General features: G+C 52.3%; 1 protein-coding gene across 2 annotated transcripts in view; it reads left to right on the top strand.

Annotated features, from left to right (window-relative positions):
* Window positions 1–23,252, top strand: part of bcap31 (B cell receptor associated protein 31) — a 41,453-nt gene extending 18,201 nt beyond the window's left edge. For both annotated transcript variants that reach the window (XM_072246299.1, XM_072246298.1), the window contains exons 4-8: window positions 2,012–2,156; window positions 14,940–15,075; window positions 17,469–17,589; window positions 22,115–22,215; window positions 22,598–23,252. In XM_072246299.1, coding sequence (XP_072102400.1) covers window positions 2,012–2,156; window positions 14,940–15,075; window positions 17,469–17,589; window positions 22,115–22,215; window positions 22,598–22,636 — 542 coding nt within the window. In that variant the 3' untranslated portion in view covers window positions 22,637–23,252. The remainder of the gene's footprint in view (window positions 1–2,011; window positions 2,157–14,939; window positions 15,076–17,468; window positions 17,590–22,114; window positions 22,216–22,597) is intronic.
* The last annotated feature ends 2,582 nt before the right edge of the window (window positions 23,253–25,834 follow it).

Genomic DNA, 25,834 nt, shown 5'->3' with positions numbered 1-25,834 from the left:
TAAGCACACATCCTTGTGGTGCGCCTTTGTCAGTGAGGAGGAAATGTTATTTCCAATCTGCACTGACTGTGGCTCCTGGGGAGGATGTCAAAGATTCCAGTTGCAGGGGGAGAGTTGTGGGACAGCACAGAACAGAAACTGGCCCTTTGGCCCATCTACTGTGTCAATCCATTGATCTGCTTAGTCCCATCGACCTGCACTCGGATCATAGCCATCAGTGTCCTTCCCATCCACGTACCTTTCCAAATCGAACATTTCTATGTATTCTATGGATAATAAGAAGTGGAACCTGACCAGAGGGCTTAAAAAGAGGATTTTCATAGCAGTCGTGGAGTCCATTCTCACGTACGGATGCGAGACGTGGACACTCACCAAGACTATGGGAAAGTCTCTAGTGGTTGCTATACACGAATGCTCCGGATGGCTCTTGACGTGTGTTGGTAACAGCACATGACGAACGTCGAGCTCTATAACAACCTACAGATGCTCTCCGCTAAAATCGAGGCGAGAAGACTGCAACTAGCGGGGCACTGTCTACGCCACCCCGAGCTACCTGCCAGCCTAGTCATCATATGGGAGCCCAAGCACGGGAGGATGAACCCTGGGCGCCCTCCCAAGACTGTGGTCAACACGCTCCTAGAAGACAGCAGTACGGCTAATGTAGATGAACTGAACACACTGATGAGGGAGAGGGAGAAGTGGAGAGTCCGTCATCGTGCCCGATGCCGGCCCCCTAGGCCTGAGTTGACGTAGTAGTAGTATGGATAGAACAGGATGTAGCCACATTTGGAAAAGTGTGGCCTGATTAGGGACAGGTCAAGGTTTATGGATTTAATAATAGATTATAGATTAGACAAACTTCTATAAATGTGTAGTGGAGAGTTTATTGACTGGCTGGATATGGCACAGTCCATCACAGGTAAAACCCTCCCCACCATTTAGCATGTCTACACGGAGTGCAGCATCTATTATCAGGGACTCCCTCCACCCAGGTGATGCTCTAGTCTCACTGCTGCCATCAGGAAGAAGGTACAGGAGCCTCGGGACTCTCAACACCGGGTGCAGGAGCAGTTATTACCCCTCAACCATCAGGCTCTTGAACCAGAGGGGATAACTTCAGTCAAGCACTTGCCCCATCACTGCACTGTTCCCACAACCTGTGGACTCTTTTTCAAGGACTCTTCGTCTTGTGTCTATTTATTTATTATTATTTTGTTTTTGCACAGTTTTCCCCACTTCTGCACTGTTTGAATGCTCAGATTGGTGTGGTCGTTCTCTGATTCTAATGTAGTTATTCTATAGGTTTGCTGAGTATGCCTGCAGGAAAATGAATCTCGGGGCTGTGTATGGTGACAAGTAAGTACTTTGATAATAAATGAACTTTGAACTTTATATTTAGAGGAGGTGACAAAGAGGAGTGATGAGCATGGGGCAGTGGATGTTAATGACATGGACTTCGAGGCACTTGACAGAAGTTTCCCATGGTTAGCTGATCCGGGACATAAGGGCGCAGGAGATGAATGGTGATGACAGTTTGGTTGCAGAATTGCCTAGTCCATGGAAAGTGAGTGTAGTGGTCTTCTGGCTAGAGGTCTATGACCAGTGGTGTTTGACAGGGATCAGTGCTGGGCCATCAGTTGCTGAGATGCACATAAGTGGCCTGGATGAAAATGTAGATTGGCCGATAATTAAATTGTCTGCCGTATTGGGTAGATGGTCAGAATCTCTATTGCTGGCAAGAAGTGTTGCACTTAAAGTGAGAGAGAGAGCGCTGCACAGGACAAGTTCATTTCTGTATGCAATGGAGGGTGCTGCACACTAGCTACCAGGGCTGGTGCAGGAAGCGGGTGCAATGTTGATAGATGGAAGGCATTTGACATCATGTTTAACACACATACTTGGGGCCAATGAGCCTTTTCCTGTGATGTAGTGCTCCACTCGGGTGGGGACGCGGTTAGACTGGCTGTGATCCAGTGGAGCTGATGAAGGGATTTGCATTGACCTGTTTCAGATGCCATCCGTGAGGTTCAGAAATACAATGTTCCAGACAAGGTGGACCTCAAGCACCTGCCCACGGCTGAGGACCACATCCACATGAAGCTGTTCCGTGCACAGAGGAACCTCTACATCGCCGGCTTCTCCCTCCTCCTGTGGTTGTGAGTACCTGTGCCAGTTTCTTCCCCTAGTCCGCGGTTTTGAGGGATAATGGTCTCACTGGGGGCGACAGCAGGTCAGGGTAGCCCTTGTGCTGGCAGACAAGGCAGTCCGGAAACCCAGACACCCGGAATGTGTAATGGGGTTGTGTGGAGGGAGCTTCACTCTGCGTCTAACCCCAGGAGTGTGTGATGGGACAGTGTGGAGTGAGGTTCACTCTGCGTCTAACCCCACACAACCCCTTTTTTTTTTTTTTTTTTTTTTTTTTTTACAAAATTCTTTATTACAAATGTCGGTGCTATACAATATTTACAAACCCAGTGAATAACACATTTACTACACTACAAACAGACAATGCATGTTAAACCAATATATTGCCATCCTCATCAATGATGGCATTTACACCCCGCGGAGCCCAGCGGTCCCGGAACATCTCGATGGTCGCCGTGGACTGTGCGTATTCCTTTTCAATGTTCACCCGGGCTCGAACATACCCCCTAAACATAGCCAGGCAGTCCGCCCGGGGAGATCCTCCTGCCACCCTTTTCCAGGAGCCACGGATGGCAATTTTCGCCAGCCCCAGGAGCAAGTTGACAAGGACATCCTCATCCCTCTGTGCCCCCCTCCTTACTGGATGACCATATATGAATAGGGTGGGACTGAAACGCAACCAGAAGGCGAGAAGCAGCCCACGCAAATACGCGAAAAGGGACTGCAGCCTCACACACTCCACGTACATATGGTACACGGTCTCCTCCAGCCCGCAGAAGTGACACGCGGCTGGGAGATCCGTGTACAAACTAAAGAACTTATTGCAGGGCACCGCTTTATGCAGCACCCTCCAGCCGAGATCCCCAAGGTGCATGGGAAGGACTCCCTTGTAGAGGGACTTCCATTGGGGACCCCCCTCACCTCCAGGTGGAAAGACCGACCGCCATGGCGTGTCGGGACGGTGGACAAATGCTAGGAAGTGGAGGGTGTGGAGCAGCAGCCCATAAAGGTACCTCCTGCCTGCATCCCTGAATGGGATTGTGGGTGTCGATGAAAGACGGCTCAAGTTGTGTGGATTCGTCTCTCGGGCAAGGCTGCGGAGCCTGGGCCCGACGAGCAGCTCAGCTTGAGTCGTTCCACACACCTGAGCCGCACTGACATCCGTTGAGACAGGGCAGGGGTCGGCCAGGACCCCGCCCTCTGCCAGAGGAGGGGATTCCCGGCCTGAGGCAACCATGTTCCAGACTCTCAGTAGGTCCTGATAGAAGCCGGGCAGCCTCTGCAAAGCAGCACGGCTGACGCCCGCCGGTGGTAGCTGCATATCTTTGGCAAGACAGCAGCCCCTCCGGAGGAAGAAAGTCGCCAACACGTGCCACCTGGGAGGGTGCTCGGCGTACAGGAATCTCTGCAGAGTCCTGAGGCGGAGAGCCGCCAGTCGTGTGCGTACACACACCAGCGACTGTCCGCCCTCCCCTTCTGGGAGACTCAGAACCGCTGCAGAGACCCAGTGCTTCCTGTTTCCCCAGAAGTCGTCCACTAGCTTCCTCTGCATTCTCGCGACAAAAGGGGCAGGGGGGGGCCAAGGTGACCATCCGGTACCACAACATGGAGGCCACCAGCTGGTTTATGACCACCACCCTGCCTCGATAGGAAAGCACCCTGAGAAGGCCTGACCAGCGCCCTAGCCGGGCCATGACCTTTGTCTCCAGGTCCTGCCAGTTCGCCAGCCAGGTCTCCCCAGAAGGACTCAGGTAGACTCCCAGATAGAGAAGACGTCTGGTGCTCCACTCAAAAGCTCTCATCTCCTCCGGCAGGGAGTCCACCTGCCACTGGCCTACTAAGAGTCCGGAACATTTCGCCCAGTTGATCCTGGCGGAGGATGCCGCCGAGAAAACATCTTGGCACTCGCGCATCCTCCGCAGGTCACAGGGGTCTGTCATCATGAGGAGTACGTCATCGGCGTAGGCCGAGAGGACGACCCCCATGTCCGGTTCGCGCAGAACCAAGACCTGTCAGCCTTCGCTGAAGAAGGCTGAGGACGGCTCGACACAGATCGCATACAGTTGACCGGACATGGGGCACCCTTGACGCACTCCTCTTCGGAAGTGGATAGGTCCTGTCAATGATCCGTTAATCTTAACTAGGCACTCTGCGGCAGAGTACAGGAGCTGAACTCGGGCCACAAAGTGTGGTCCGAGCCCAAAAGCCTGCAGGGTGCCCACCAGGAAACTGTGGTCCACCCGGTCAAAAGCCTTCTCCTGGTCAAGAGAAAGAAACGCTGCCAGGGTCCCAGTCTCCTGGAGTAGGTGGATCAGGTCCCGTACTAGGTGGACATTGTCCTGGATGGAGCGGCCCGGGACTGTATAAGATTGGTCAGGATGGACCACCTGTCCAATTACCGAACCCAGACGGTTGGCCATTGCCCGGGCAAAGATCTTGTAGTCCACGCACAAGAGGGAGACCGGCCGCCAGTTCTTTAGCAGGCGGAGGTCTCCCTTCTTGGGCAGTAGGACCACAACAGCTCCTTGCCATGAGAGGGGCATTTCTCCGGTGGCTAGGCTCTCCCCTAGGACAAGGCTGTAATCATCCCCCAGGACATCCCAAAAAGCCTGATAAAACTCAACACTCAGTCCATCCAAACCAGGGGACTTGCCCCTCCGGAGTTGCCGAAGGGCAGTGGACAGCTCCTCCCGAGTCAGGGGGGCATCCAGACGCACTGCGTCCTCTGGGCTGACCTTCGGCAAATCCTTCCAGACCTCATTACACGCCTCCGCATTTGACGGATCAGGCGAGAATAAGGACCGATAGAATGAACGGACCTCGTTGTTAATTCCATCAGGGTACGTGATGGAGGAGCCATCGGCAGCCAGCAGCTCCACTAGCTGCTTTTGAACTCCCCGCCACCTTTCCAACGAGTAGAAGAAGGGTGAGCCACGGTCCAAATCCTGCAGCATTTGGATCCGTGACCTCACGTACGCACCTCGGGACTGCTGAAGCTGCAGGTTCCTTAGTGCACCCTTCTTCTCCTGGTATTCCTGCCACAGCTGCTGGTCTCCAGTGGTCGGACTGAGGCGGGACTCCAGGTCAAGCAACGCTCTCTCAAGCCGCTCAACCTCAGAGCTCCGCCTCTTTGTCGACCCCCTAGTGTACTCCCGACATAGAAACCGGATGTGGGCTTTGCCCACATCCCACCATAGCCGTAGGGAGCAGAACTCTCTCCGCTTCTCCTTCCAGGAGACCCAGAAAGCTCGGAACGAATCCCGGAATCGGCTGTCCTCCAGCAGCCGGTTGTTAAAATGCCAATACCCGGATCCCACCCGAGGGTGCAGTGGAATAAATTCCATCCACACAAGGTGATGATCCGAGCACGACACCGGCCGCATGGAGGACGCCGACACGCGGGAGACGTAGGCCCGAGAGATGTAAATGCGGTCTATCCTGGAACCTCCTTCTCTAGACCTTCTCGAGAAGGCGCTAGAGTTGGGGTGAAGATTCCGCCAGCTGTCCACCAAGTCAAAGGAGCTGACTAGCTCCTTTAACTTTTTTGCCAATGCTGGGTCGCGTTGGAGGCCCGAACGGTCCTCCGCCTCGAGGGTACAATTGAAATCTCCCCCGAGGATGACGCAATCCTCAGGATCGATGGAGCTCAGCAGGGTGGACAGCTGGCAGAATAGGCGCGTCTGCATCACACCGCACCTGGGAGCATACACATTGATAAAATGCAATGGTACGCCATCCAGGCGCACAACCAGGTGGAGCAGACGGCCGGGCACAACGTCCTGGACTCTTTCAATTACTGGCTGGAAGGTCGGGGCCAACAGGATCGCCACCCCGCTAGAAATGGAGCTGAGGTGGCTCATGTAGACCCCGCCCCGCCACTCCAGGAGCCAAGCAGACTCGTCCCCAGGGATGGTATGGGTTTCCTGCAGGAAACTCACCGTATACCGCCCATCCCTGAGGGCTGAGAGATTGTTATGCCTGCGAAGAGGACCCCTGCTGCCGTTTACGTTGAGACTAGCTATGGTAAGCTTCATGGCGGGAGCACACTAGGTCTCAGCAGCTGTGCCCATTTCGGTGAGAGCGGAGGCGCCCTCCACCACACTGTCCCGAAAGAAAGCAAGGATACTTTTTGCCTTCCGGGCTCGAGCGGTACCAGCGACACCCTGTGACCCACCATCCCCCGTAGGAGCGAGGCTGCTTCTCCCTCTAATGTCCCTTACTAGGTCATCCAGGAAAGATTTTAGTTGCCGTCTGTCGTTCCCCGCCACTGCATTCCTCTTTCCCTTTCCCTTTCGTCCGAGGATGACTCGCAGGGACCTCACCAGCCTCGGCATGCTGGGCCAGCATAGCGAGGCTAGTTGAGGCCGGTGCTTGGCACCCTCAGAGGTGAGAATAAAATGCTTAATTTCCTCTACAGGTATCAATGGGGACTTCTCAGGAGGGGTGAGGATGTCCATTATTTCACTATCGAAAGAGTCCCCCTCCAACCCGATCCCCAGGGACTCACTGCAAGTCATTATTTGCTGGGGTCGACGTGCACAGAAAAACGCCCTCCCCAGGGGGCAGGCATAGAGGGGAACCCAGCACCTTTGGTCCAAGGGATTCACAAGCAGCGTGGTGCTGAGAATGAGAGAGCTTTGTCTCGTCTCCTCTTACATTATTCGGTACACTGGCCTCCAGAGAGGCGCTGACTTGTAGGTCCTGGGTGGAGGCCTCCAGGGCTGCCTCATTTGTGCAAACAGGGCTATCACAAGCTTTTTGCACAACCACACCATCTACCCCAGGACTGGTGGCTACATCTGGGGACTCAGGTTTAGAACCAACCCCTACCCGGATTCCCACCCCTTCCTGGGACTCCTCCGCATCTACATCCCCTGCCCTCTTGCGGGAACGTTCCCTTCTCCTCTTCACACCGGAGGAGCACACAGGTGCAGGCTTCACCGATGGGGCGGCGCTCTCTGTTTCTGCTTGCGCACCTCCCCGAGTCCCACGCTCCACTTCAGGCGAAATGGGCGTGAGCTCTGCAGCCTCAAAGGCCCGCTTCTTACTGTGTTTGGATTTCCCCTTTGCCTTCTTACTCCGCACAGACTCCACCCCGTCCCCCACCTGAACCACAGGGAGAGGAGCAGGGACCGACCCAACCGTAGGAGTAGGGGTAGGGGTAGGGGCTGGGGCAGGATCACGGGCGGGGGCAGGGTCAGATGCAGGCGCAGACGCACGCGCAGGAGGAGGATCAGGGGCAGAGGTAGCTGGGGCACTGGTGCCCGAAATGGGCTCCCTCGGGTTCCGGGCGGCAGGACAGTCCCTCCGAAAGTGCCCCACCCCCCTGCACGCATGGCACCGCGGGCGCTCGGAGCTCCAGTACACCTGATAATCCACTCCCTCGTGCCGGACAGTAAACCGGCCCTCAACATCGTCCTCCCTTTCCAGCTGCATGAATACCTGACGCCGGAAAGAGATTACGGTGCGGAGGGTGCGTCTCTTAAATTTGTGTCGGATGGCAGTGATCTCCGACCTTACTTGCCCTAAACGGGCCAGTGGGGGTAGCAAGTCCTCATTTGGAATGAAAAGCTTAACATGCCCAAGCACGATACGTTGCGTGGGGGCCGTCACCAGCTCCATAGGTAAAAAGATGTTTTCTACCGTGACTCCCCTGCTTAGGGCCCGGGGCACTAGCTCTTCATTTGCCAGATAAAACACCGCCTTTCCGAACTCCTTCTCGGTGGCCAGAATACCACCTTTCCCAACAAGGTCCTCCATTGCCTCCGTACACTTTTCTAGTGTCATTCCAGGGCGCAAAATACATTCCACCTTCACCGACCGAAAAAGGGCGTTGTCCGAGGCCGGGGAGGCAGCCGCCCTTGCGTAACTCCCCGAAGGCCCGCGACTCTCTGGAGACCGGTCCGGCATGCTGGCGCTCTTTCCAGTCCGAGAATCCTACAGCGGTGCCGGTTAGAAGTCCTGGAGCGAGTTGAATAACTGGCCGGGAAAGTTTGCAGTCGACAGTTCCTCGCTGGCTCGACGCCAGGAAAGGCTCCGTCGGACTTGCAGAGACCCAGGCCGGGAGAGGCCGAAACGTCCTTCCAGATGCTCCGGCACCAGCACCGGACGAAAATCAGGAAAACAATGGAGGAGGAACGTTGCCCCGCTGTCAATGGGGGGGAACGACGGCGTTTGCCTCTGGTTGGAGCGAATCGGCTTCCTGGCGAGTTGCCAGCGACCGCAGCTGGGAGCTGCACAGTTAGCAGCCGCCAACAAACCCAGCCCAAACCGGCAGTAAAACTGCACACCGAGTTTCCACACCAGCGCCGTCACTCACTCGGTTGTCCAAGAGACTTTTAGAGCCACCTCCAAAGTATTCCACGAACTTTATCCAGTAGTTTTGCCTCGATTTCTCCCAGCTCAGTCAGCACAGCTCCTCTCTGTGTCTGACCCCAGGGGTGTGTGATGGGACGGTGTAGAGGGAGCTTCACTCTGTGTCTGACCCCGGGAGTGTGTGATGGGACGGTGTGGAGGGAGCCTCACTCTGTGTCTGACCCCGGGAGTGTGTGATGGGACGGTGTGGAGGGAAATTCACTCTGTGTCTGATCCCGGGAGTGTGTGATGGGATGGTGTGGAGGGAGCTTCACTCTGCGTCTGACCCTGGGAGTGTGTGATGGGATGGTGTGGAGGGAGCTTCACTCTGCGTCTGACCCTGGGAGTGTGTGATGGGACGGTGTGGAGGGAGTGTGTGATGGGATGGTGTGGAGGGAGCTTCACTCTGTGTCTGACCCCGGGAGTGTGTGATGGGACGGTGTGGAGGGAGCTTCACTCTGTGTCTGATCCCGGGAGTGTGTGATGGGATGGTGTGGAGGGAGCTTCACTCTGCGTCTGACCCTGGGAGTGTGTGATGGGGCGGTGTGGAGGGAGCTTCACTCTGCGTCTGACCCCGGGAGTGTGTGATGGGACGGTGTGGAGGGAGCTTCACTCTGCGTCTGACCCTGGGAGTGTGTGATGGGACGGTGTGGAGGGAGCTTCACTCTGCGTCTGACCCTGGGAGTGTGTGATGGGACGGTGTGGAGGGAGCTTCACTCTGCGTCTGACCCTGGGAGTGTGTGATGGGACAGTGTGGAAGGAGCTTCTGCCTCTGTGACTGTGATTGACCTCTGGCTGAATTTGAATGGTTTCCTGCCCCAGCAGTACCGATCATTCCCACAAGTGGGCAGCAGTGCTCCACTGTTGGGCCGTGGAGGAGGCAGAACTTCCAGGGCTGCCCACTGAAGGAAGAGCTGCCATTGGTTAACGAGGAGTCATTGGGTTCATTAAAAACGCTGTCCTCCTTTCTCCTCTTCCCCTCGCCCCCAATTGTAGGGCCAGCTTCCTGCACAGTGTTGTCAAACCTCTGGTGACTAGTGACGCTGGTCCCATGAGTCATAGTCACGACAAGTGGTGCTGCGGTCTCACAGCCCCAGGGACCAGGTACCATTTCCACCTCTGCCGCTGTGTCTCTGCCTGTCTGCGGTGGAGTTTGCACGCTCTTCCTCCCCCTCACCCCGATGACGTGCCGGATCGGTGGGTTCTCTTACTTCCGGGATGCCAATTCAGCCAACTCGAAGGCACTCAGCTCAATAGAAGTGATCAAATATTCCTGTTTCAGCTTGCTGCAGCTGAGAATCACAACCGCATCTAAGGTCTATACAGTCAGTAATGACTTTTTAATATGATTAAAGCATCCATTGCTGCTTAAAACTGATGGAAATAGATCAGACTCTGGTGGACTGTCCCCTTGAGATGGTGGTGGAAATGAGGTCATTGCGGTGGGCTAATTTTTTTTAATTTAAAAAAAAAAGGTTTTCAACTGTCAATACCAAAACATAGTCTCTGGTAAGTAGAACTGAAGATCTCTGAGCTAGGGTACAGTATCAGGCAGACATTAGGACTCCTTGTATATTTTGCTTCATGGAATCTTGTTTCACCCCTTCCGTTCAGAACACAGTGACTTGGATTGGCGGGTTCACAATACACCACCCAGACAGGACTACTGAGTCCTTTAAAGCCGGGGGGGTGAGGGGAGGTGGGGTGTCTTGATTTATGATCAATTCCTTGAGGTGGTGCTGTCCCAGTCTTATTCACCAGATCAGGAACCCATCCCACCACAGGCTATTATCAAGCAACACGCACAAAAGTTGCTGGTGAACGCAGCAGGCCAGGCAGCATCTCTAGGAAGAGGTACAGTCGACGTTTCGGGCCGAGACCCTTCATCGGGACTAACTGAAAGAGCTAGTAAGAGATCTGAGAGGGGGAGGGGGAGATCCGAAATGATAGGAGAAGACAGGAGGGGGAGGGATGGAGCCAAGAGCTGGACAGGTGATTGGCAAAGGGGATATGAGAGGATTATGGGACAGGAGGCCTAGGGAGAAAGGAAGGGGGAGGGGGGAAGCCCAGAGGATGGGCAAGGGGTATAGTGAGAGGGACAGAGGGAGAAAAAAGAGAGAGAGAAAAAGAATGTGTGTGTATATAAATAAATAACGGATGGGGTACGAGGGGGAGGTGGGGCATTAGCGGAAGTTTGAGAAGTCAATGTTCATGCCATCAGGTTGGAGGCTACCCAGATGGAATATAAGGTGTTGTTCCTCCAACCTGAGTGTGGCTTCATCTTTACAGTAGAGGAGGCCGTGGATAAACATGTCAAATCTCTTTCAAATCTCTTACTAGCTCTTCTTTCAGTTAGTCCTGATGAAGGGTCTCGGCCTGAAACGTCGACCGTACCTCTTCCTAGAGATGCTGCCTGGCCTGCTGCGCTCACCAGCAACTTTTATGTGTGATGTTTGAAATTCCAGCATCTGCAGATTTCCTCGTGTACAGGCTAATGTCAAACAGCCTCTGGAGCGATCTCATCAACTGGTGTGAAACAGCACATCCTGATGCCTCCCCCATCATCGTGGGAGATTTTAAGCAGGACAGCTTGAAAAAGTCACTAAATAATTATTATCAATAAATCGCCAGAGAAGACAACACGCTGGACCACTGTTTACATCACTATCAAGAGTGCTTACCATGCTATTTCACACCCATACTTCAGAAAGTCTGATCACCTGGCAGTACCACTCCCTAAGCATAGGCAGAGACTGAAGACTGAGGCCCAAGAGGGTCTAGACAAAGGGAAGCAGAGGAACGCTTTGAATCCTTGGACTGGACTGTATTCAGGGATTCATTTTCGACTTTATGTGAAAATGCTGCAATTGTTAGCAACTTCATTAAAACCTGTGTGGATGAAAAGTTACTGTACATTCCCAAACCAAAAACCATGGATAAACCAGGAGGTTCATTGTCTGCTGACGGCTAGATCTGTGGCGTTTAAGTCTGGTGACCCAGGTCTGTACAAGGAAACCAGGTATTGCCTGCAGAGGGCTGTTTCAAGAGTGAGTAAACAATTCCGAGTGAGGTTGGAGGCGAACTCTGACAGGGTTTGCAAAACATTACTTCTACAAAGTGAAACCCAATAGCATGAATGGCTTCACTCCCAGATGAGATCAATACTAAAAGTGAGACTCCTAACGACAGCTGTGAAGATCCCTGCTGTACCCGATGACCCTGTGATCTCATTTTCAGAGGCTGACGCCAGTCGGCCTCTGGAGTACCAGCTAAGGCTTTCAAAACTTGTACCAATCAACTGGTAGGAGCATCGAAGGACATTTTCAACCTCTCATTGCCATGGTTGGAAGTTTCCACCTGCTTCAAAACAAACAACGTTTATACCAGTGCCCAGGAAGAGTCATGTGAACTGCTTTAATGACTACTATCCAGTAGTACTCGCATCCACAGTGATGAAATTCTTAGAGAGGTTGGTCATGGTCAGAATCAACACCTGTCTCAGGAAGGACCTAGACCCACTGCAATTTGCCTACCGCCACAATAGGTCCACAGTAGTTGCGACCTCAATGGCTCTCCATGTAGCCTTGGATCACCTGGACCATGCAAATACCTGTGTCAGGATGCTGTTCATTGATTATAGTCCAGTGTTTAACACCATCATTCTTACAGTCCTTATTGATTGGTAATAACATCTCCACCTCACTGACGATCAACACTGCCGTACCTCAGGGCTGTGTGCTTAGCCCACTGCTCTACTATGACTGTGTGGCTAGGTACAGCTCAAATGACATCTCTAGATTTGCTGATGGTGCACTCTGTCAGTAAGACGAAAGAGCTGTTTGTGGACTTCAGGAAGGGTAAGATTACGGAACACGGACCAATCCTTATAGAGGGATCAGAAGTGGAGAGTGACCAATATCAAGTTCCTGGGTGTCACTATCTTAGAAGCTCTAACCTGGTCGCAACATATCGATGCAGCTATGAGGAAGGCGAGATAGTGACTGTACGTCGTTAGGAGTTTAAAGAGATTTGGTTTATCATCTAGAACACTGAAAAACTTCTATAGATGTACTGTGGAGAGCATTCTGACAGGCTGCGTCACTGTCTGGTATGGGGGCGGTGCTGCACAGGACTGAACTAAGCTGCAGCAGGTTGTAAAACTAGTCAGCTCTACCGTGAGTACTCGCCTCTGTAGTATCCAAAACATCTCCAAGGAGCGGTGCCTTAAGGCAGCGTCCATCATTAGGGACCCCCATCACCCAGCACATACCCTCTTCTCATTGCACTGCTACCACCTGGGAGGAGGAACAGGAGCCTGAAGACATGCTCGATGATCCAGGAACAGCTTCTTCCCTTCCGCCATCTGATTTCTGAATGGACACTTCCTCACGACTTTCTTTCCCTCTTTTTGCACAGCTTATTGAATTTAACTATTTAACATGTTTACTGTAATCCAGTTTTTCTCTCTACTATCAGGTATTGCATTGTACTGCTGCCGCAAATTTTGCAACATATGCCAGTGATACTAAACCGGATTCTGATTCTAATGGCCTCCTGGTGTATGGGTGAGGGGTAAAATCTGTGGGAAGACTAGCTTTTTGGGGTAATGTTGACCAGAGACACGAGAGGCTGCAGACATTGGAGCAAGAGGCTAGAGGGAACTCGGACCAGGCAGCATCTCACAGCCTTGCTGCACAGAAACAGGCCCTTCAGCCCGACTAGCACATGCCATCTGTGCTGCCCAGTGAGCTCATCCCATCTGCGCGTCTTTGGCCTGTTACCCTCTCAACCTCTGCTATCCATATACGCGGGTGGCGGGGTGGAGATGCGTCCCTACCAAAGGAGGTGTAAGGCTCTCTGACCCTCTGCTAGCCTGTAGGCCACCCTTGGGCAAGGTGTAGCACCTGCTTAGCCCTCCCCACCCCCTGAACATGGTCACGTAAAGCCATGGGAGCAGGTGGTGGATGGTCGTACGAGCAGCCGGTGCAGATCACAAGTCCTGGTTATGCGACCACTGACGCCAGCCAATTTCTGAACAGTACTGGCAACGGTTGGGGTCACCCGTCTTGTAAAGACTGCCCAGGAGAAGGCAAACCACTTCTGTCAAAAAAAATTGCCAAGAACAATGACGATCGTGGAAAGACCATGATTGCCCACGTCATATGACATGTCACATATTGGACGAATGATCCACGTGGCTTTTAAAATAATGTTATTATGGACTACCATCCTTCCAAACACACACTACTCTGAGTGGAAAAAGCTGCCCTGAGGTACCTTTCAAATTTCTCCTCTCTGATCTGAAACCACTGCTCCTTTTGTTTAAAATTGCCCCCTCCCTGAGAAAAAGACTTGTGCTTACACCCTTATGCAGGGATGTGAACCGTCAAGGGTTTAGAGGAACACTGCAGCCCAATACAGGCCCTTCAGCCCTTCAGTACAATGTTGTACTGACCTTTCAAACAAATCCAGGATCAATCTCACCCTTCCCATGGGCCTATTGGACTTTCTGCCATAGGAGCAGAATTAGTCCCACTGAGGCTGTGCCGCTATCCTGTCATGGCTGATTTATTATTCCTCTCAACCTCAATCTCCTGCCTTCTTCCTGTAACCTTGACGTCGTTATAGGTCCAGAACCTATCAACCTCCGCTTTAAGTGTACCCAGTGGCTTGGCCTCCTCAGCTGACCATGTCAACGAATTCCACAGACTCAGCACCCCGTGGCTAAAGAAATCCATCCTCATCTCTGTTCTACATGGACGTCCCTCTAATCTGAGCTGTGCCCTCTGCTCCTGGACTCTCCCACTATCGGAAACATCCACTCTATCTTGGCCTCTCAGTATTGGATAGGTTTCAATGAGATCCTCCCCCATTCTTCTAAACTCCGACTACAGGCCCAGAGCCCTCAATTGTTTCTCGTACATTAACCTTTTCATTTCTGGGAAAGTTCATGTGAGGCTCCTCTCGAGACTCCAATGCCAGAACATCCTTTCTTGGATAAGGGGCCCAAAACTGCAGACTGACCAGTGCCTTATAAAGCCTCAGTATTACATATTTGCTTTTGTACTCCAGTCCTTAGCATACCCAGTCCCCAGTGTATGTGTCTGCCTCTGCCACTACTGTGGCAGAGTGTTCCACACACCTACCACCCGCCACTCTCTGTGTACTTCTGGTATCTCCTCTGTACTTTCCTCCTTCGTATTGGCCATTTTCACCCTGGCTGTCCACTTGATCTATGCCTCTTGTACACCTCATCCTCTTTCACTCCAAAGAAAGCCCCAGCTCACTCAGTCTATCCTCGTGTAAATCCAGATGAAGGGTTGCTGAGTTCTCCAGGGGTTGCCACTTGTTGGATTGCTTCCCACAGCATAAACCTGATGGGCCACAAGGCCTGCCTTGTGACCGGTGAGGAATGACGTCTCTCCCTCTTTCCCCCACAGCGTCCTGAGGCGACTGGTCACCCTGATCTCCCAGCAGGCCACGCTCCTGGCCACCAACGAGGCCTTCAAGAAGCAAGCGGAGAGTGCCACCGAGGCGGCCAAAAAGTACATGGAGGAGAACGATGGGCTGCAGAAGGTGAGTGTCGTGTCTCTCTCCCCTGGGCCTCTCAAACCGTTGTGTCCCCCAACCCATCACCTCCCAACCCGTTGTCCCCCCAACCCGCCAGCTCCCAACCCGTTGTCCCCCCAACCCGCCAGCTCCCAACCCGTTGTCCCCCCAACCCGCCAGCTCCCAACCCATTGTCCCCCCAACCCGCCAGCTCCCAAACCGTTGTCCCCCCAACCCGCCACCTCCCACACCGTTGTGTCCCCCCAAACCCGCCAGCTCCCAACCCGTTGTCCCCCCCAACCCGCCACCTCCCACACTGCTGTGTCCCCCCAACCCGCCACCTCCCACACCGTTGTGCCCCCACCCCAGCCCGCCACCTCCCACACCGTTGTGCCCCCACCCCAGCCCGCCACCTCCCACACCGTTGTGCCCCCACCCCAGCCCGCCACCTCCCACACCGTTGTGCCCCCACCATTGGGTACTATCTGGGCAGGACGAGGCTCATCACTCTCCCCATCCTGTCCTGGTGCCACACTGAAGCCTTGCAATCGCTGCTCTGGCCTTGGGTGGTGGGTTGCCTCAGGTCCCCAGATGGGTGGAGAGCTGAGGACTGTTCGGCTCCCTGAGATGAAGAGTCTCCTGTGACGGGGACGGATCAGAAGAACCGAAAATTTGTTACTGCATAAAGTTGGACTTCATTGCCAGGGAAATTGGATTTAAGGGCTGCAAGTTATGCAGCAACTGTACAGGGTATGGTGAGGGAGGGAGGGAGTAAGGCAGTTCTGGTCTCTTTACTTGAGGTAAGATAGTCACAGAGGACTACAGCACAGAAACAGGCCCTACGGTCCCCCCTTAAACCACTTAAACTGCCTGTTCCCATCGACCTGCACCAGGACCATAGCTCTCCATACCCCTAACATCCATGTGCCTGTCCAAACTTCTCTTAAATGTTGAAATCGAGCTCGCCTGCACCACTCGTGCTGGCAGCTCATTCCACGCTCTCATGGTGCTGAGTGAAGAAGTTTCCCCTCATGTCCCCCTTAAACTTCTCACCTTTCACCCTGAACCAATGACCTCTGGAAAAAGCCTGCTTGCATTTACCCTATCTACTATAATTTTGTATAATCTTCTCACAGTATTCTACTTTTTAAAGAATACAGTCCGAACCTATTCAATCTTTCCTAAAAATCGGGTCCTCCAGACCCAGCAACAACCTTGTAAGTTTTCTCTGCACTCTTTCAACCTCATCTTTCTGATTTTGTAGATGGTGCAGAGGACTTTCACCGGGTTGATTCCGGAGATGAGGGCTGTTGGCCCATGAGACGGTGAACTGCCTAGGATTGTACTTTCTGAAATCAGAAGAATGAGAGGGGATGTTGTAGAAATGTTTAAAATCAGTAAGAGATAGATAGAGACAGGAAAGTTGTTTCCACTGGTGGGTGGGACTGAAACTAGGGGAGATCGCCTCAAGATTGCGGGGAGTAGAATTAGGACAGAGATGAGGAGGACCTGCTTTTCTCAGTGAGTTGTGACCCTGTGAAACTCTCTGCCTTGGGAAGCAGTGAAGGTGACCTCATTAAATAGATTTTAAGACATTGTTCAGAATTGGAATTAGGTTTCCTGTCACTGACGTTGTGAAAATCTGGGCAAGTGAGTCCACGGCCTGAGCAGCCATGATCTTACTGAATGGTGGAGAGGTCTTGACAGCTCAGATAGAACACTGGACAGTACAGAGCGGTGTGCTAACCTTCTAACCTACTCTAAAAATCATTCGAACATTCCCCTCCACTTTTCCATCATCAGAGTACCTATCCAAGAGCTTAAATGTCTCCAGAGTATCTGCCAGAAATAGTTGACTGCTGTTGCTAGCTTTGATGTAAGCGAGATCTGGGCTCCCCATGGTGAAGTTCAGAGACATTTTCTCACGAGGGCCTGGGAGATTCAGAACCCCAGCCCGCTGCTGGCAGCTGACGGTCACGGGTTGGCGAGGGGCCTGGGTCAGTGCTGGTGGTGGCTCTATTTTGGGCCCAGAAGGAGGTGGGACTGGAAGCCAGCCTTCTGTTGGAGGGTGGGTTTGGTGGTGGGGGTGAGGAGGGAGTGCTGGTTTGGGTGTGGGTCCAGGCCCGGGCTGGGTTGGGTGAGGGGGTGGGGGTGAGGAGGAAGTGCTGGTTTGGGTGTGGGTCCAGGCGGGCTGGGTTGGGTGAGGTGTGTGAGGAGGGAGTGCTGGTTTGGGTGTGGGCCCAGGCCCGGGCTGAGTTTGGGTGTGGGCACAGGCCCGGGCTGGGTTGGGTATGGGATGGGATGGGGGTGAGGAGGGAGTGCTGGGTTGGGTGTGGGTTTGGTGGTAGGTGTGAGGAGGAGGGTGGGAGTGCCAGGTTTGGTGGGGGTTTGAGCTGGTGCTCACGGTGTGTCTGTTTCAGGCCCTGAAGGAGGCCGGGGTGGAGCCAGTGACCCGAGAGGCCGGTCAGCTGGAAGAAGAGAACCGGAGCCTCCAGGCCAAGCTGAGCCTCCTGAAGGAGGAGGCAGCAACTGCCCAGAGAGGTTAGCAGACACCACACCACACCCCACCCCACGCTCAGTGCTCCTAGACCCCAAATCCACCTTCGCTCTGCGCTTCCTGCCCTCTCTTGGTCTGGCTGTTTATTCTTGTGGGGGAGGAAGCTGGGTCCAGCGATTGTTTCTGGGAGGGTGGAGTGGGGCTACTGGGTTTGAAGGTTGCTTCTGGGGGGAGGAAACTGGGTCTGATGGTTTCTTGGGGAGGGCACTGTGGGGTGAGATGTGGGTTTGTTCTGACAGTGTGCAGGTGAGATGTGGGTCCGTTCTGGCGGAGCGGAGGTGGGACGTGGGTCCGTTCTGGCGGAGCGGAGGTGGGACGTGGGTTTGTTCTGAGAGACCGGAGGTGGGGAGGGGCTGGCTTAGATCATAAGACATGAGAGCAGAATTAGGCCATTCGGCCCATCGAGCTGGCTCCGCCATTTCATCACAGCTGATCCATTTCCCTCTCAACTCCAATCTCCTCGCTTCTGCCCGTAACCTTTAACATCCTTACATATCAGGAACCTCTCAACCTGCACTTTAAATGCACTCAGTGATATGGTCTCCACAGCCATCTGTGGCATGAACTCCACAGATTGACCACCCTCTGGCTAAAGAAGTTTTTCTTCACCTAAGTTCTAAATGGACGTCCTTCTATTCTGAGGCCGTGTCCCCTGGTCTTAGACTCCCCTACTACAGAAAATAACCCTTCCACATCCACTCTATCTAGGCAATAGGTTTCATTGAGATCCCCTCCCCACCATCATCTAAACTACAGCCCAGCGCCATCAAATGCTTCTCGTACATTAACCCTGTCATTCCTGGAATCGTTCTCGGGAGCCTCCTCTGGGCCCCCCTCATGCCAACACGTATCCTCTTTGATTTGGGGCCTGAAACTGCTCCTCATACTCCAAGTGCAGTCTAACAAGTGCCTTAGAAAGCTTCAGCAACACGTTCCTCCTCTTGTGTTCTGTCCTCTCCAAAAGAATGCTAACATTGTATTTGCCTTCTTTACCGCCGACCCAACTTTAGGGAATCTTTGTACTTCTGATCTTTTGAATTTTCTCCCTGTCTACGCTTTTATTCCTTCCATCAAAGTACATGACCACACACTTCCCTGCAATGAATTCCGTTTGCCTATTCTCCCAATCTCAGTCCTCCTGCAGTCACTCTACTCCTTCAATGCCCCGCGCCCCTCCACCATCTTCCTATTGTCCGCAGACTTGGCCACAAAGCCATCAATTTCGTCATCCAAATCATTGACATATAAAGTGAAAAGAATTGGTCCCAGTACCAACCCCAGTGGAACCCCACTAGTCACCATCAGCCACCCAGAAAAGGCCCCCTTTATTCCCACACTTTGCATCCTACCAGTCAGCCAATGCTCTATCCGTGTTAGTGTCTTTCCTATAATACCATAGGCTATTATCTTGCTTAGCAGCCTCATGTGCGGCACCTTGTCAAAAGCATTCTGAAAATCCAAGTACACAACATCCACTGATTCTCCGTTGTCTGTGCTGCTTGTTATTTCCTCAGAAGAATTCCAACAGATTTGTCAGGCAAGATTTCCCCTTAAAGAAACAATGCTGACTTTGGCTTATTTTATCATCTGCCTCAAAGTACCCCCAAAACATCATCCTTAGTGATGGACTCCAGCATCTTCCCAACTACTGATGTCAGGCTAGCTGGCCTATAATTGCCTTCTGCATCCCTCCCTTCTGAAGAAGTGGAGTTGACATTTGCAAGTTTGTAGTCAGTCTACAAATCTCCAGAACCATTCCAGAATCTGGTGATTCTTGAAAGATTATTACTAATGCTGCCACAATCTCTTCAGCTACCTCTTTCAGAACCCTGTGGTATAGTCTGTCAGGTCCAGATGACTTATCTACCATCAGACCTTACAGCTTCCCGAGTACCTTCTCTTTAGTAATAGCAACTACACTCATTTCTGCTCCCTGACACTCTTGAAATTCTGGCATACTGCTAGTGTCTTCCACAGTGAAAGCTGATGGAAAATACTTATTAAGTTTGTCTGCCATTACTGCCTCTCCAACGTCATTTACCAGCAGTCTGATATCCATTCTTTATATATCTGAAAAAAGACTTTTGGTATCCTCTTTGATATTATTGGCTAGCCTCCCGTCATATTTCATCTTCTTTCTCCTTATGGCTTTTTTAGTTGCCTTCTATTGTTTTTCCCAATCCTCTAACTGCCCACTAAATTTTGCTCTATTATTTGCCCTCTCTTTTGCTTTTACGTTGTCCTTGGCTTCCCTTGTCACCCACAGGTGCCTCATCCTCCCACTGGAATCCTACTTCATCTTCTGGATGTATCTATTCTGCACCATCCCAATTGACCCCAGAAGCTCCAGACATCGCTATTATGCCGTCATCCCTGCTAGTGTCCCCTTCTGGTCAACTTTGGCCAACTCCTGTCTTGTGCCTCTGTGGTTCCCTTTACTCCAGTGTAATACTGATACATCTGACTTGCTCCTCCCTCTCAAGTTACAAGATGAACTCTTATCATCTATGTTTACGGCCTCCAAAGAGTTCATTTACCTTAAGTTCCCTAACCAAATTTGGTTCATTACACAACACCCAATCCAGAATTGCCTTTACCCAATTGACTTCCTCTAAAAAGCCATCGCATAGTACAGATTCTTTTCTGGGATCCACCACCAACCTGATTTTCCCAAAATACCTGCCCACATCCTGGCTAGTCTTTGGGGGCCTATATATAATCCCATCAGGGTCTTTTTACCCATGCAGTTTCTTAATTCCACCGACAAAAATTCTGTATCATCTGATCCTATATCACCTCTTTTCTTTACCAACAGAGCCACCCCACCCCCTCTGGTCTCCTGCCTTTCGATAGAATGTGTATCCTTGGATTTTAAGCTCCCACTATGATCTTTGAGCTACGATTCAGTGATGCCTAACTGCATTACAATTATGTCCACTGTGTGCATTCAAATATGTAACACCTTCAGTCCTATATTCATCACACTTTTTGATTTTCGCCCTGTTACGCTTCAACTCATCCCACTGACTGAAATTTTGCCCTATCATCTACCTGTCCTTACTTACAGTCTTAATGCACCTCCCCAACAGCTCCAGCAAACCTGCCCACCTGGATATTGGTCCCCCTCAGGTTCATTTGTAACCTTCTGTTTTTTTTTTAACCCAGAAGAGATCCCAATGATACAGAAATCTGAAACCCTGTCCTTGCACCAATTCCTCAACCACACATTCGTCTGCCAAATCATCCTATTCTTGCCCTCAATGGCGTATGGCAGAATAATCCAGAGATTACTACCCTTGGTCCTGTTTTTCAGCTTCCTACCTAACTCCCTATTTTCTCTCTTCAGGACCTCCTCCCTTTTCCTACAGTTGTTGTTGGTGCTAATATGTGACATGACTTCTGGCTGCTCACCCTCCCACCTTGTGGACCCGATCCAAGACATCCCTGGCACCTGGAGGCAAAATCTCATCCAGGTGTCTCTTTCACCTCCACAGAATCTCCCGCCTGCTCCTGTAACTACCGAATCCCCTATCACTACTGTACTCCTCTCCCCTCTTCACTTCTGAGCTACAGAGCTAGACTCCGTGCCAGAGACTTGCTTGCTATAGGCTCGTCCTGGTAGGTCTTTTCCCCCAACAGTACTCAAAACAGTATAAGCTTATTGAGGGGAATGGCCACAGGGGTACTCTGCCCTTTCCCTCTCCTGACTGTCACCCAGGAACCTGTCTCCTGCAACTTGGAGGTGACTACTTCCTTGCAGCCCCTCTCTGTCACTTCCTCAGTCTCCCATATGAGACAAAGATCCAGTTCCTTAACTGTAAGGAGCTGCATTTTGTGCAGATGTAGTTATCAGTGAGACCGGAGGTCTCCCAGAGTTCCCACATCTCGCACGAAGGAGATACCACGACTCTGGACAGATTCTCAGCGCACTAGCTTTGTGCAAACAAAATGGAACCTCTGCCTGTGCTTTCCCAAGCCTGGCCATTCTAACACCGGCCCACTTCAACAATGGCTGCTCTGCTTACGCCTCCCTTTTTATTGGCAAATAATAAAACTTGCTCCAGAAAGGACTTAAACACGAGGAAATCTGCAGATGCTGGAAATTCAAGCAACACACATCAAAGTTGCTAGTGAACGCAGCAGGCCAGGCAGCATCTCTAGGAAGAGGTGCAGTCGGCGTTTCGGGCTGAGACCCTTCGTCAGGACTAACTGAAAGAAGAGCTAGTAAGAGATCTTCCTAGAGATGCTGCCTGGCCTGCTGCGTTCACCAGCAACTTTGATGTGTGTTGCCAGAAAAGACTTGTTCTTTTTGAATGTGTCCCACCCTTCAACATGTCACGCTCTGTCACTATTTCAAATTGTGGTTTTCTGGAGTCGGGGATGGGCTGCATCTGACGTTGGGGGGCTGGGGTGCAATGTTCTCGTGGCGAGGAGGTGGAGAGCTCCGGGACCAGGGGCTATTTTTCCAGACGAGGGTATTCCGTAGACTGACATCTCTGCTCCCCACAGCCCTGCAGCGCTCGGAGAACGAGCTGACGGCGATGAAGCGGCAGGCGGAGGGTCTGACAAAGGAGTACGATCGGCTGCTGGAGGAGCATTCCCGGCTCCAGGTGGGTCTGGCCCTCGCCGAGAAACGACGGGTTCTCATCCAGGCAGGGATTGGGTTGGGAAAAGGGTGAACCAGGGTGGGGAGTTGTTTCTGAGTGGGTTCGTCTAGGAGAAGTGGCAGTGCAGGATATCCCAGGTTGAGGAGTGATGGCGATGGGTATCCTGGGTGGGGGTTGTCCAGTGGGAAGGGCAGGGGGGTGATGGGAAGGGGGAAATGGGGATCCTGAAGATGAGTGGGGGGTATTTAGGGGGGATACCTTGGAAGAGGAGTGGGGAGGGGAGGAAACCAGGGGTGAGAGAGGGGGTAGGGAATGGAGGGTGAAGGGAGGAGATTCCCAGCGTCTGTTTCTTGCTGACCCCCTCTCCCTTCCTCTCCCCACACAGTCGGAGGTTGACAGACCGACCCACAAGAAGGAGGAGTAGACATGTCTGTGGCTTCTGGTGCTGAGGACCGGTCCCCCGGCCTGATGCTTGGCTCTTCTGTCCCGGGATGGCCAGCACCTCCCCTCAGGCACCCTGTCACTACCCCCCCCCCCTCCCCAATGCGTTTCTGTCCCTCAGTGGGATCCCCTGCCCCACTCGCTCCACGTCGCACTGGCCACGGAGACCCGGCCCTTCTCCCCACCTCCCACCTGCAGCTCCTCAGGTGCCTGCGTGCTGTGGGTGGGGGTTGGGGGAAAGAGTCGAGCCCTGGAACCCCTGTCCCTTTTGGCCTCCCTCAGCACCTCCCCTCTGTCAGACCACTCTCTCCACCCCACACCCCCCACCCCTTTTCTCCCCTTCCCCCTTCCCCCTCTCCGTGTGGAGTGCTGTGGTGGTTGAGGGAGCTCTGGTCGGGACGTGTGTGTGAAACGAGGACGCAGTCGGCAACTCGGCTTGTAAACGTTTGCTGTGCGATATCGCTCACTGGGTGTGAGGCCAGTGGTTACCAGATGCCCACCTCGTCTCTGGGCTGAAGGTCTCTGTTCTTTTGTAATCTCACGGAAAAGGTGTTTACACATCTGCTCTTAGGGGAATAATAAATGGTTTTGGACTGTAAGGTGGGACCGTCCTGTCTTCGTGTCAGATGTCAGATCCCATACAGCATCTCACTGTAATGTGGGTCTGTCCTGTCTCCCTGTCAGATATTAGCTCCTGTATGGCACCTTCGCAGTAGTGCAGGACTGTGATGTCAGCCGCTGCGCAGCACCTTTGCAGTTGTGCTGCATGCTGCTGTCCAGCAGGGCACAACCCCGAGTCCAGCGCGGCACCTTCACACAGCCCTCCACGCTCTTTCCCGTCACTTGGTCATGATCGTCCTCCCGTGGGAGCTTGCTGTGCGTGGGTCCCCAGCTCCTGTGAGAGGCCTGCGTTGTGGGTTCCGAGTTTCTGGCAGCTCGGAGACGTGCAAGAGCTCATGAACCCTGTCATTAACCCTCGGGCAAGGTCAGGCGGGTTGTAACTGCTGAGAGCTTTATCTGGCCTTGACCCTTGGTAATGCTTCACAAGTAACAGCTGCGATTAGATTACAGGCTGGCGTCCTGCCATCTGGCTCGCCTGAACCACCTTTGAGCCAGCCTCAGTCCTTGAACTGCAAGGACTTGCCTGTTGCCATCGCAGCCTGACCGCTCCACGACAGGAGGCTCGCACCCACCAACCCACCAACCCAGTCCCCAAAGTGTCATTGGGATGATTGCTGCATTCCCACAGGTTTAGTCAGTGCGGGGACTCAGCGGAAACCCCCCCACTGTTCAGTATCTGTTCTTGTCAGCAGCCTCTGGGGATTGATGTGCCTTTGACTCTAATGCCCCAGTAGTGAAGAATCTGGCGAGGGTGCAGACGAGGTTCTCCAGGATGCTGCCTGTGGGCTATAAGGAGAGGCTGGACAAACTTGGGTTGATTCCTGTGGAGCGGTGGATGCTGAGGAGAGATCTGACATCTGTGAGGGTCATGAATGGGGAAGATAGTCAAACCCTTCTCCCAGGTAAGAAATGTGAAGGAACACAGGGCCGAACAGAGTGGCAAAGTTTCAGGGAGATAAAATCAAAGCACAGGGTTAAAGACCAGATTCGTGGCAGTGTGGAGCAAAGGGAAATCTTGATTTCCACATCCATAGATACCACAGAATTGTCACATGAATTGATAGGGTTGTAAAGGAGACATATGATTTGTTGGCCTTTGTTAGTCGGATTGAGTTCAAGAGCAGCGACTGAGTTCAATAGCCTGGAGAAGGTATGACCTGTACAAAAAGGGCAGATTACACCTGAACCTGTGGGGGACCAATATCCCAGTGGGCAGGTTTGCTGGAGCTGCTGTGGAAGGTTTAAACTAAGTTGGCAGTGGGATGGGAACTTGGGGTCACAAGACTGAGGGGGCACTTTGTATTCAAGTACATGCAGAGTGTAGTGAGACTGTAAGGAGGGACAGGCAGATGGGAAAATTGCAGTCGGTGGGATGTATTGCAAAATCGAACAGGGTGATGAATACAGGACAAAATGTAATATTTGAAGGCATGCGGTATACGGAATAAGGTAGATCTTGTAGCACAGTTAGAGACTGGCAGGTACAGCGTGGGCATCACTGAGTCAAGGCTGAAAGATTATAGTTGGGAGCTTAACATTTAAGGATACAGATTGTTTCAAAAGGACAGGCAGGTAGATGGAGTTGTGTGGATCTGTTGTTAAAAAATGAAATCAAATCCTTAGAGGTGACATAGGATCGGAAGAGGTAGAATCCTTGTGGGCAGAGTTAAGGAGCTGCAAGGCTAAGAAGACGCCAATGGAAGTTGTCTACGGGCCTCTGACTGTGGTCGACAAATTACAACGGGAGATGAAAACTGCATGTCAAAAGGGCAACATTACTTCAATATGCAGGAAGGTTGGGAACATCAGGTTGGTGCTGGATCCCAAGAGGGAGAGTCTGTACAATGCCTATGGGATGGCTTTCTAGAGCAGCTTGTGGGTGAACCCATTGGAGAGGGTCCAGAGGAGGTTCACAAGAATGAACCTAAGAATGAAAGGGTTAATTTATGAGGAGCGTTTGATGGCTCTGGGCCTGTACTTGTTGGAGTTTAAAAGAATGATGGGGAGGGGAATCTCATTGACACCTATCACATACTGGAAGGTCCAAATAGAGGGGGTGTGGAGAGGATGTTTCCTTTAGTGGGGGGAGTCCAGGACCAGAGGGCTGAATCTCAAAATAGAAGCATGCCCCTTCAGAACAGAGATGATGAGGAATTTCCTTAGAGAGTGCAAATCTGGAATCCATCGCCATGGACAGCTGTGGAGGCCAAGTCACTGGGTATATTTAAAGCGGAAGTTGATAGGTTCTTGATTAGTCAGGGCGTCAAAGGTTAGTTACAGGAGAAGGCAGGGGAATGGGGTTGAGAGGGATAATAAATCAGCCATGATGGAATAGTAGAGTAGACTCGATGGGCTGAATGGCCTGATTCTGTTCCTATGTCTTAGGGTAACATAGCAGCTCTATAAAACCCTGGTTAGACCACACCTGGAATATTATGTTAAGTTCTGCTCACCTCATTATGGTAAGGATGTGGAGGCTTTAGAGAGGGTGCAGAGGAGATTTACCAGGGTGCTGCCCAGATTAGAGAGCATGTCTGTATGAGGATAGGTTGAATGAGCT

This window comes from Mobula birostris, chromosome 29, assembly GCF_030028105.1.
Source record: "Mobula birostris isolate sMobBir1 chromosome 29, sMobBir1.hap1, whole genome shotgun sequence".
In the NCBI taxonomy this organism is placed as follows: domain Eukaryota; kingdom Metazoa; phylum Chordata; class Chondrichthyes; order Myliobatiformes; family Myliobatidae; genus Mobula; species Mobula birostris.
The sequence above is the reverse complement of the archived record's forward strand: the minus strand, read 5'-3'. Positions and strand labels throughout refer to the sequence as shown.